Source organism: Sceloporus undulatus, chromosome 2, assembly GCF_019175285.1.
Source record: "Sceloporus undulatus isolate JIND9_A2432 ecotype Alabama chromosome 2, SceUnd_v1.1, whole genome shotgun sequence".
NCBI classification, from domain to species: domain Eukaryota; kingdom Metazoa; phylum Chordata; class Lepidosauria; order Squamata; family Phrynosomatidae; genus Sceloporus; species Sceloporus undulatus.
This window is the reverse complement of record NC_056523.1, coordinates 158,067,732-158,080,516: the sequence shown is the minus strand read 5'-3', so window position 1 is coordinate 158,080,516 and position 12,785 is coordinate 158,067,732. Positions and strand designations below refer to the sequence as shown.

The window sequence follows — 12,785 nt, the reverse complement described above, 5'->3', positions numbered from 1 at the left end:
ATTATTATTATTATTATTATTATTATTATTATTATTATTATTATTATTATCCCACTTCTCCTCAAGGCTTGAGGCAGGGTACAGCATGTTAAAATACAAAACCCAATTCAAAACCCATAGGCCTGTTGGAAAAGACATGTCTTTAATGCTGTTTTAAATATAGTAATCATTTTCAGCAGTCATATCTCCTCCAGCAAGTCATTCCACAGTCTGGGGTCAGCAGATGAAAAGTTCCTCTGGAAAACCTTTGCCAGTCTAGTCTTGTCCATTTCAGGCAAACCTTTCCCAGAGGACTTGAGTGTACAGGGGGGATTGTACGGGAGAAGGATGACAGATGGTTAACTAATGCGGATGTAAGTTTCACCTCCCCGTCCAGTCAGCCTCTGTGTGTGGAATGAGTATGGCTAGGACCATTTTGCCTTGTTTATTCTGATTAGGCCACAAGCCTCGGAAGTGATGTATGAGGGACTAGAGGAAAACTCACCCTTTCCCTGCTGTTTAACTTTCCTAATTACAAAGAAGCAAAAGCACACTTAAAAAGCTGATCTTCTGTCCATTTTATAAGCACACTAACAGTGCAATCCTTCTGTTTCTTCAGAAGAAGTATACTTTAGACCCTTCAAGCAATTTCTAACTTATGGTAACCCTGTTTTGAGATTTTCTCAGCAAGATTTGTTCAGAGGTGGTTTGCCATTGCCTTCCTCTAAGGCTGGGAAAGTGTTACCTGCCCACGGTCATCCACAATGTTTCTGTGCCTAAACAAGGGTTTGCACTCTGATCTCCCTGAGTCCTAGTTCTACATTCAAACCACTACACCACGCTGGTTTTCACATTAACCAAAATACTCATAGCTACAATTGAAACCCTGCTGCTAACCCTCAGCACATTGGCATATTCATTGGAGTACCACAAATATCCCACAGCTCACTCAAGACAAGGGTGTGTTTTGCTTTTTAAACCTCTAGTGTATGAAAATTGATAATAATAAGTTGTGAGAGCTAACAACATTAGTTTCCTTCCTATTTATTAAGTCTGAGTCCAGTATCACATGGATAATGTTAAAACTGAAGGTTTCTCACTAAGAATAAAACACACTTGGCCTATACTTTCTGTAAATGGTGGGAAAGCATTATGTTAAGTGACAACTAATTCACATTAAGTAGGTCATATGCCTAGAATCCTGGGAGGATGAGAGAGGGAGTGATAGGAAGAACCTGAGAGTTAGTATGGATGTAGGATTTGTTGCATGAACAGCTTCTCACCAATACTTTTTTCTCTCTTTGCTATAGTGACCAAGACCATCTGTGCCCCGCAGTGCAATGGACGCTGTTTTGGTCCCAACCCCAATGAATGTTGTCATGATGAGTGTGCAGGAGGATGCACAGGCCCTCTCAAGACAGAGTGTTATGTACGTAGCCAGACCTCAATGCCCAGTTTTCCTTGGACTGAGTCTTTGTGTCTGAGCTTTGCTTACTGTGAGGATGGGGGAGTCTACATTTGGTTAGGACAACAGTATCTGGACTTTCTTGGTCTGCAGTGACTGAGACCAAGGTCTCATCCTTTCTCATCTGACCTCTTTCCTTCAATTCCAGGCCTGCCGGCACTTCAATGATAGTGGGGCTTGTGAAACACTTTGCCCACCACCTCTGATTTACAACAAACTCACCTTCCAGCTGGAGCCCAATCCTGATACCAAGTACCAGTATGGTGGCATATGTGTTAAAAAACTGCCCACGTAAGTGTGAAATTGTGTTAAGGTGGTAACCATCTCTCCACTGTTCCTTAGGGTGGAATGTCATTTATCTAAGGGACAATCAAACCATTTGGATGGATTTGCCTCTCTTGTGAGGCAGGACTTCATGGAGGGGGACATTTTGTCTCTTAGCTTCTTAACTATGTATGCACGCCCAAATGTATGAAGAAGCCACATAGCAACATGCATGCCATCATAGAGACTCCACAAGATTTGGCTTGTGAATTTAGTTAGGAAAATTAATTTACAACTGAATGGGTGGGGTATATAAGGAGCCTGGCTAGGAACTGAGATCAGATATATCTCAATATGATATGAGAGGTCTTATGGAGGGGCTGAAGCATTTGATGAGGGATAGGTAAGTAGCTTTAAAATCCTTTGTCTGTATCTTTGTATATATGCATGTGTACTCTTGCTGTTAGAAATGGTAAATCATTGCTTATTCTGAACAGTTAGTGGGCACTTCCTAATTCTTCAGAAATTGTTTGCTCCTTCCTTTGCCCAAAATACATTTTTTGTACAGTCTTAGTGTTCCTAGAGCTGAACAGGAAGTCACAATAATAGAAATCATTGCATTTTTTTTTAAGCTTGCACATGTTGCCTTGACCTGGAAGCAAGCTTGGGAGTCCTTGACATATGTATATACTGGCTTGTACCATTCCAGTTCTTACAATGAAATAGATTGCTTTCTTTAGGGGAAATCCAGGAAATTTGAATTCCCAATGCCTGTTCCATAGAGTGACATACACTCGTCCCCCGGGTTACGAAATTAATTCGTTCCGCCGCCATTTTCGTAACCCGGAAGTCTTTCGTTAGCCGAATCCCCATAGGCGCTAATGGGGAAAAGCCGCGGCTCTGCCGCGGCTCCATTTTAAAAAGCGCCAGCGTTTTTTCGCAACCCGGGTAAACCTTCGTAACCCGGAAATAATTAATTAATTTTTTTTTTCGTAACCCGGAAATTTCGTATCGCGGCGCGTTCGTATCCCGGGGTACCAGTGTACTTAAGTCTTCTTTCAAAAGACTGGAGATGGTCCTTTTTCCCAGGCCTGTAACTGTATTCTAAACAACCTGTTGCTCTCCTCTCAAATCTAGAGAAAGAAAGGAAGAGAGAGAGAGTGAAAGCAAGAATTCCCAGCAACTACTTCCTCTGTGTTTTCATTCTTCCCCTGTTATCTCACACCTTCTTTTCCAACTCCTGCAGATAATTTTGTGGTGGATCGGAGCTCGTGTGTCCGGACTTGTCCTAATGACAAAATGGAAGTTGAAAAAAATGGCCAGAAGATATGTCAGCCATGTGGGGGACTCTGCCCAAAAGGTATTAAGGGAAGCTGAACTTCATATGCTGGGGTGTCCTGGAGGCATCTGGCTTTGCAATGAGATATTAGCTGCAACCTCTACTGACTTCTGGAATGGAAGGCTAACTAGGAGTCCCCCCACCCATGGTTTCCTTTCTCTGTAGGCTAGACCTGCACAATTTGGCAGTAGGTAGGGGCCAAAATTAAAATAAGCTAAACTTCTTCAGGCCACAGATAGGTTTTAATTTCATACTAATTAATTAATAATGAATTATTATTAATTATTAATAAATATTATTGATATTACAGTCGGCCCTTCTTATACACGGATTTTTTATACACGGATTCAAGCATACACGGTTTGAAAATGTTCCAAAAAAGTATAAATTTACCTTGATTTTCCATTTTTTATAAGGGACACTATTTTGCTATGTCATTATATTTAATGGGACTTGAGCATACACGGATTTTGTTATACATGGGGGATCTTGGAACCAAACCCCAGCGTATAACAAGGGTCCACTGTAATTCCATCCTCCTCCTTTGCCCGACTCTTTACTCGGGACAAAGCCAAGTAGTGGAGGTGCTTTGCCTATCCTTCTCTTCCTCTGCCCAAACTTCTCCTTGGGAGAAAGCTGAATGATGAAAGAGACTTGAAGGACAAGTGTTTAACCTTCTTCCTCCTCCATTGCCTGGCCTTCTCAGGAGAAAGCTGGGTGGAGGAGAACCCATGCAGGGTGAGCATTTGCCTGTCCTCCTCTTTTACCTGGCCTTCTCCTTGGGAGAAAGCTGAGCATTAGGGGAGGCCTTGCAGGGCAAGTGTTTGCCTGTCTTCCTCCCCTGCTGTCCAGCCCCCTCCTCAGGAGAAAGCCGGGCAGCAGAGGAGCCTTGCAGGGCAAGTGATTGCCTGTCCTCCAACTCCTCCACCTGCCCTTCTCTTTGGGAGAAAGCTGAGCAATGAAGGAGACTTGTAGGGCAACCATTTGTCTTTCCTCCTCTTCCTCTGCTTGGCCCTCTCCTTAGGAGAAGGCCAAACATTACAGGAGCCTTGAAGTTGTGCCACATCTTCACAGGCCACCTGAAATCCTTTGGCAGGCCACATGCGGCCTCTGGGCCATATGTTGTGCAGGTCTGCTGTGGGCCATTCTGAGCTACATGCACTTGTCAAGTATGACAGATGTGCACATACCAAGTTGATTGCACAGCTTTTCTAATAAATCAAAAAAACAAGACACCCCCTCACATGAATGGTCTGGGAATAAGGCTAGCCCTTTCACTAGGCAGCAGGAAGCATTGGGCTTGGGTGGCCTTCACATTTTTGGGGACTAGTACTGTATTGTCAGATTTTCAAAACAGGAATAAGGGAGAGTGAAAATTCATGACATGGAGGGTTAACAGTCATGAAGTAGCTATTAACATGTTTATGTCCAATGAAAGTATTGAATTCAGTTAACTTAAACCATGTGTTTCTGTGTAAACTTAGCATATTGTCCACATTCATAAAGAGGTGTTATTCCTTATAATAAGGGACACCCGGCAACCCTATATGGGACATATGTTTTGCGCATACCTTAACCAGTCTCACAAAATAATGAGAGGATTGTAACTGTTCCAAACTTGAGGGGGTTCCCACTTGCATAGCCATCCTTCCTTCTGTTGTCTGCTCTAGAGAGAAATCATGTGCAGGGTGGGAGGTTAAACTGGTATCATTCACTGCCTTGAACACTCCTCCCCCCTGATATTGCCTTGTCTTCAGCTTGTGAAGGGACCGGAACTGGAAGCAAATACCAGACAGTTGATTCCAGCAATATTCACAACTTCATCAACTGCACCAAGATCCTGGGAAACCTGGACTTCCTTATCACTGGCTTGGAAGGGTAAGGGTGTTAGGATTGTGTAACTAAAGTTTAAATACAGCTTGGAAATGCTGCTTTTTGGGATTACAATTCTTAGCATCCTCCAGTTAGCATAGCCACTGGCTCATGCTAGCTAGCAGATTAAGGGACCGGTGATCCAAAAAGGTAACATTCTCAAGTTCTGTGTGGGACAGAGGACAATATCACACTAAACTGTTACAGTGCTTATATTCCGTTTTTAACTGCTATGGCTGCCTCCTGTGGAATCCTGGGATATGCAGTTTGGTTTCTCAGCCAGAGAGCTCTTAGGTCTCCCCAAACTACAAACCCCTGAATTCTATATAGAGGTTAAATAACAGTGCTATAACAGTGTAGTATGATATTGGTAAGAATGGCTGGGATTTGCCATAGCAATGCTCAAGGAATCCTTCTCACTCAGCAGCCATATCTGGGGAGAGGCATGACTATTGAAAATAGCTATTCAGTGGCGAGGAATGATATCTTACGTCAATACTAGTAGGCCCTGCATGCCTTTTGGCTCCTGATGGTGAAATTATCATTATGTGAAGAGAAAGAGAGCTTGGAGCCTACTTTGAACCTACCTGGGACGTAGAAAGTAATGCCTGAGGGACAATGCTTTATTCTATGTTGTATAAGATAGCATGGCTTCACTTCTAAGCAGTCACTTATGATTGTGCCCTGTTAAATTCTATGCTCTAACTAGAAATGTTGGTTCTTCCAGAGGAACAGCTCAATTTCTTCTGTGGAAGGAATGCAAGGAAGATGTTGTGAGAAAACATGGGAGAGTTACATTTGAAAGCCTCTGGCTGCTTGCAGATGCATCTTTTACTGTACAATCACAACAGTACATTCATAGAGGTTTATTGGAGTCTCAATTATGACTTCTTTCATTTGTAAACTTCTCTCCCCATGTGTTTCCGTTATTTTTTCTGTCTAATTTTCTTGCCAGGGAAAGGTAAGGAGAAAAAAAAAGGAGTAGGAAGATGGAATAGCTACAAAACTCTGAATGAGCCAGGGTGATTGTATCATAAATGGTTCACCTGAAAGCACCCACAATCACCCAATATTTTCTTGTGTCAATAGAATAAAGGAGAAGTAGCCCTACACAGCTCTTCTTACCTTGGCTGTAAAGCACTACTGCTATCAAGCAGCCTAGATACAGAGCTTATTAACATAATCAGAACTTTTGGAGCTTTGTTACTGAGGCTCTTCAATCACAGTTATGAATCCAAAATAAACCACCTTATGAGACCAGATCGAAAGCCTAGTGGTACACACAAGCACAGTCCTGCTATTTGAAATTAAAGTGTTGGCAATAGCCAGGAGTTGCTTTTGATTATTTTCAGCTTTTATGTAGGCTATGCCCCTTTTTTAATCTGGAAAAGACTGCTTTGGTTATGCCAGGCCATGTTTCAATAACTTTTATAGACTTCTGGAATGCTGCCTGTGTTGGGCTCTCCTACAAGAGGACTTGAGAACTGCAGTCAGTGCAGCAAAATGTTGCCCATCTCAGCCTGTTTTGCAGCACAGATTTGGACTGACAGTTAGCTTATAGGCACAGTACAAAAGCACTAATTACCTTTTGAAACACTTCGATGACCCACCCGTCTGAGTTTCTGCCTGCTTGTCTTTTGTCCTGGTCTGATACTCTAAACCAGGGGTAGGCAACCCTTTTGAGCCGGGGGCCGGGTAGCTGTCCCTCAGACAACTGGGGGGGCCGAAGCCAAAAAATAAATAATTAAATATTTTTTAAAAAAATTAATTAAATAAATAATCTGGGACAAATGTAGGACAAAATTTTCAAATGGAGGGCACTTTTTGAATAAAAAATGGAGGACACGTGAAAAAATTTGCTGATTTTTTTAAAAAATGTTAAGATAAATGCATGTTTCTGAGGCTTCTATAGACAATTGCCCCCCAAAGGCCCTGGGGGCAATCGGCGACAGGACCGGGCTGGGGCCGGTCCCAAGGCCTCGCCGGTCCGCATCCGGCCCACGGGCCGCAGGTTGCCTACCCCTGCTCTAAACCAAGGGTAAGCAACTGTCAGCAGACCCTGGAGGAGGGCTATACAACCACCCTCATCATAGCTGTGCTATGGTATGCACTGTTAAGGAAAAAGCAACATGGGATATACAGTAAATGAAATAAAACATGTATGTGAGAGTCAAGGTGACTCAGCAGAAGCCAATTGGGAACCACACAGGTGTAAATGGTAAAACAATTAACAAGTCCTGAGTGCCAAGGACAGAGATGCAAAGTAGATAATTGGACACACCTGACAATAGTTAAGTGGTCAAGGCTGAGATGATGAAATCACTAAATTGTGGGATGAACCAAGAGAACCAATGAGAATGGTGTACACGCCTACTGGGTGGAAACAGACAACAGTGGGTGGTAACTTGCAATGACTATAATAATGACTATGGATCCCAATGTATTTTGTGGGTTGTAGAGTGGAGTATTGTTGTGTTGGATAGTTTGGAGCTGTATATAGTAGAATAAAGTAGATCTTTTATTTAAGACTACTGAGTTGTCTGGTGTCTTGGGTGAAGCTACAAGAACCAGCTGGATCCTGAAGAAGGGTGAAGACTTCTGTGGAAGCAAGAGTGAGAAGGCTTGGAGAATTTGTCAGGGTCTTCAGCCTATTCTCTGTAACTCTGTTAAGCTATAACCACTGGCCAAAACTGGTCAGTGCGGTGCACAACCAGGTGGTGAGTTCAAGCCAGAGGTGAAGAGCTACAACTCCCATCATCCCTGACATGCACAACATTAAAAAAAAGTTTAAAAAGTGATTGAAAGGTGTTGGAGGACCTTAAGGGCCTCCAAAATTACCTTAGATGTCTAAATGTAGCCTGTGAGCCACATTTTTCCTGGTCTTGTTCTAAACAGCAGAATCCACTGTCCTTCTCTGGGCTGCTTAGTTTGAATTATGGGTGTCTATAACCTTTTGCTGCTGCTATTGGAACCCATATGTTTTGTTGCTTTAATTTTACTTCAATATATTTTTTAGTTTTCTGTTATTGTTGTAGACCACCTCAACACCAGGAAATAATACATAGTAATGAATAGATAAAATCAATTACAGTGGTACCCCGGGATACGAATTACCCAGCTTACGAATTTTTCGGGATACGAAAAAATCCCATAGGGATTTATTGTTTCGGCTTACGAAGGTTTTTTCGGGTTACGAAAAAACCTCGGCGCTATTTTCAATGGAGCCGCGGCAGAGCCGCGGCTTTTTTTCCATTAGCGCCTATGGCAATTCAGGTTACGAAGGTTTTTCGGGTTACGAAATTAGCCGCGGAACGAATTAATTTCGTAACCCGAGGGAGCACTGTACTTTAGTTTGTGATGGTTTTTACATTTCTGAAGTTGTTGCCTTAGGTTCTCAGCATGGAGTCATGGTAGATATTACGTCTCTTTTCCTGGAGAAATGATATGTATATTCCATCACTTCCTCCTTTGCCATCTACCTGAAGGCATTTTAAAAAAAATCTATTATAGTGAATTACTGAAGCCACGGATAACCTTGGTTATCCATGGCTTTTCATTCTGGCTAATCACTACAGGGCTTCCTTGGATGTACTCTGCAGGTTCAAGGGATTATTATCCTATGAAAATTGATTGTGAAAGGATGCTGTTACAGAAGAATGCTGTTAGACTGCCTTTCGTGATGTCCCAGCTTGAGACCAATTGCTGGTTCTCACCGTTTTTGCTCTGCTGTCTTTCCACAGAGACCCGTGGCACAATATAAGTGCCTTGGACCCAGAAAAACTCAACATTTTCCGGACAGTGCAAGAGATCACAGGTGAGTAATAAATAATGGGACGGTCTGCTTTCTTATTTAAATGTAAATTGTAAGGAAGGACTGTGTCCCACTGGTGTTTGGTGCAGTGTTCCTTGTCCTTTTGGTATGATGTAACAGCAATGGGAGACTGAAAGTTAGAAAGAACCAAGTTTAGAGGGCACTATTTAGGAAAAGGATTGTGGAACTCAGTGGAAATGTGAGACATTGACTGTTCCGATGTGGAAAAAGTAGCTGGCCTCATTTCTTTCCTGGTACTGGGTGAATTTGAGTTCTGATGAGTCCAGGCTGTAGGATCATTGAGGCTCTTGAATCATTGAAGATCACAGCATACCTGTGTGCCACAAGAAGAACATAGGGAATCTGATAGAAAGGGAATTGGCAGTGCATTTTCACATTTCTATTTGGAGAAGGAAGGGTCAGCATGAAAGAACTACCTCCAGTGTCCCTCCCAAACATTTACATTCATGTGTGGGATTTTGGACCTAGAAAATAAGGCAGAGAGTTGAGTACTAGAGAGGTGACACTGAGTAATGCTGAAACAAGGCTGAGGACAAGGGACTTTAGAAATCACTAGTGTCCTGTTCTTTCTCCTAGGCTACTTGAACATTCAGTCGTGGCCCAAACATATGCAAGATTTCAGTGTCTTCTCCAACCTAGTCACCATTGGTGGACGTAGCCTTTATAAGTAAGTGTTTCTCCTTTGTTTTATATGTAAGTGTTGCTCCTGAGCTATAAAAGGCCTTAGGACTTCTTTGTCTCCTTGGTAATGCCTAAGGTCAGACCTGTCCAGAAGATCTGCTGGGGAGCATTGGGCAAGGAATTGTAGAAAATGCACTACAGCCATAGTGGCTGAGCCTGGAATCTAGTCATCTCCTCACTATTACCAACCACAAATACAGACATGCATGCATACACACACATATGTGCAAACACTCCCCTCTGAATTCTTCAGGGATTAGACTGGAGCTCATCATTTGAGCCATGTTAGTTGTAAAGGCAGCGAGGCCTGTGGTCTTCAATGTTTGCCAACTGAATTAACATCTATCTGTCTCTTCCCAACCACTGACTCTTCCTATTCTTCTTCCTGAGACTGACTTTGGTTTGTGTTTTTTCTAGCCGTGGTTTCTCCCTGTTGATCATGAAGAACATGAATGTGACCTCTTTACGCTTCAGCTCACTTCAGGAGATCAGTGCTGGCAAGGTCTACATCACAGAGAACCGGCAACTTTGCTATTACAACACTATCAACTGGGAACTTCTCTCACGCCAGAAATCTGATCTTGACATCAGGAGTAACAAACCTGCTAGGAAGTGCAGTGAGTGTGGGGACAACAAAATGTTTCTGAGAATTGGGAGACATGAGTGGCTGCTATACTAGGCTAAATTCACACAATCAAAAGGAAATAGCATTGGATGCTTCTGTAGAGGTTATAGTATGGCTATTTTCTGTACTGTATGCAGATAACTTTTCACCACTCCGTCTCATTCATAAACACACAAACACACACACACACGAGTATCAAGTACAAGTGGATTTCCAACTTTTTTCATCATAGCAAGAATCCTGTTAAGGGTATCTCAGAGTTCTCTTTTGCTCCTCATCAAATTGGAACCAGTCACTCTTTCTGTGGATAGAAATACCACAGGATGGTCAAAATCAGCCCTGATTTCAGATCATGTTCACAGATATCATTCAAAAATTAGATGTGTGTGTGTGTCTTTTTGCCTTAAAGTTGCCTGTTGGTGACCCCATGGCGCCTTATGGTGACCCCATGAATTTCATAGGGGTTTCTTAGCCAAGGAATATTAGATGTAGCTTTAACAGTTCCTCTGAAATGTAGCCCACAGCACCTGGTATTCATTGGTGGTCTCCCATCCACAGACTAACTAAGGCTGACCCTACTTAGCTCCCAAGGTCAGAAAGGATCCAGTGCCTGTATAGTATTTAGGCACATGCCCTTTGTACCTCTTTGCACTTTCTCTTATAGACACAAGTACATGTCTAGACATTTATAGAAGTACAAGTAGAAATTTTAGTCAAAAAATTGACCCCTCAAAAATGAGCCAACCTGTCCATGGGTCAATGTACGCACTGTACTCCAACTCCTATTTTACTAAGAAAAGAACCATCCCCTGGTGAAAGGCATGAATGTAATCTCTCCTGGAAGTACTGGCCCCTCTGTACTCTCTCATTCATCCAGCCATAAACAGTTATGCCTGCTGGAATTTTGCAAGTTCTTTGGCATTATTTTCATTCGCTTCATGCTTTGTTACATGCCCCTAGGTTTTACCTTCCCTCATCCACTAACCATGCCAAAACCCATAATTTTGACCCCCAAACCTGCCCTCAACTTATATATGAGGTCGGCTTAAGGTTGAGTATATATGGTATGTCACCACAACATCCCCAATCCTTCGCAAACACACACATGCACAAAGTGGTGAGGAACTGTTTCTATAATGTGATTCCATGCCTGCTGGAAAAGGGATGACTTTTCAAGTCATGCTATTCTAGCTTTTGGTACCCTCTTCTCTATCCATTGGCCTGGCAAGATTCTCCAAATCTCACAGGCATGCAGATAATATTAAATGGTACTGTCAATTGTTACCAGTTTCCTTTTGCTGTCATCTGCCTTGGCCTATTGGCTGCCCACTATGTCATCAGATGAACTAAGGAGGTGGAAGACAGGTGGACCATAATGATAATAATCTGGAAGACCTGCTGTGACATCAAAGCAGATGTTTCACTTATTGCTTGTTGACACATGGGCTATTCAGTAGTGTTACTGGGGGGGCTGGGGAGGTGGACCATATCAGCTGACACCCCAGAAGGGGGTGACACCCAGTCAGCCCCCCTGCATCATTCCCCATGCTCTGGGCACGTGTGCCTTGTCCCTGCGCACACCACTTTCCCCCCATGCATCACTCTTTGCCCCTGCACACCATTCCTTCAACCAGTTCACCACATGTTTCTTTCCTTTCCCTCCACGTGCACTCCTCCTCCCCCACATGCCACTTCTTCCCCCCTACATACGAGCCTCTCCCTTCCCCATGTACATGCCACTCCTCCCTCCCCTGCAGGAGAGAGAAGGAGTGGAGCACTGTCCCCAGAAGCACCACCCCGGAAATCCCCACCCCCAGAAGTTCCCCCCATACCAGGTGACACCTGATGCGGTAACACCACTGGGGCTATTAGCACCCTTGTTATTTGTACGTGTGTGCAATACATTTGCATGGATAGTCATCTAAGAAATTGGATCACTGCTATTCCCAAAGGATTTTTTATTTAAAATATTGAATACCTTTACCTTTTTAATAAATTATCAACAGATAAGTCAGGGAAATAAGAACAGAGATTGAAGCACTTCCCCTCCAAGAAGCCCCAGTAACTTTTCCAGCAGAGAGGGTCCTGTCCTCCTGTAATCTGGGTTTAGCTCCTCCTATTTGCTCCTTTAGGCAGGGACTATAAACAAAAGACCGGCCCCTATATAGGGAGGAGCTAGCCCCTCTGAGCCTCAGTCTTGTTCCTGCCTATGCTCCTAGCAGGATGTGTCTCTTCGAGCCAGCAAGGTTTTTCCTTCTCCGAAAGCGGTTTGAGAGTTTTCTTGGCCTTCCCTTCTTCTCTCTCCTGCCTTTCCCCCCTTCTTTGGTGGTGGCTATGGCAGAGGACCCCAAGAGCACTGGCTAAGGGTCATCTTTAGCTCAGACTTCCCTAGCTCAGGGTCTGCCAGCTCAACAGAAGGAGCTGGCTTCAGAGAGAGACCCATTGGGATGGGTTTGCTGTTGCTCTGCAGCTTCTTCACTACTGCCACTCCAGTCCTTTTATTCTCTTCGTTTCTCTTGCTGCCTTGGGAGCATGAAGAAGGACTTAACATGGCAAGGGCTCCCAGGATTGGAGAAAGGTCTTGGCTTTGCCAATGACTCTCCTTCTCCTTCAAGCTGCCCCCCTCTCATGGTGGGAGCACAGGAGATTTCTGCAAACAGCATTGCAGCAAATGGGAGCCGTGGGAACAGATGGTGAGGGGTTTCCCCTCCATGTCTCTGTTTCTCCA

General features: G+C 43.5%; 1 protein-coding gene across 1 annotated transcript in view; it reads left to right on the top strand.

Moving 5' to 3' along the window:
* Positions 1-12,785, top strand: part of ERBB3 (erb-b2 receptor tyrosine kinase 3) — a 126,640-nt gene that overhangs the window by 73,519 nt on the left and 40,336 nt on the right. The window contains 8 exon segments of the mRNA XM_042454853.1: positions 1,290-1,408; positions 1,593-1,721; positions 1,723-1,735; positions 2,955-3,068; positions 4,805-4,925; positions 8,660-8,733; positions 9,328-9,418; positions 9,850-10,049. Of these exon segments, the coding sequence (XP_042310787.1) occupies positions 1,290-1,408; positions 1,593-1,721; positions 1,723-1,735; positions 2,955-3,068; positions 4,805-4,925; positions 8,660-8,733; positions 9,328-9,418; positions 9,850-10,049 (861 nt within the window).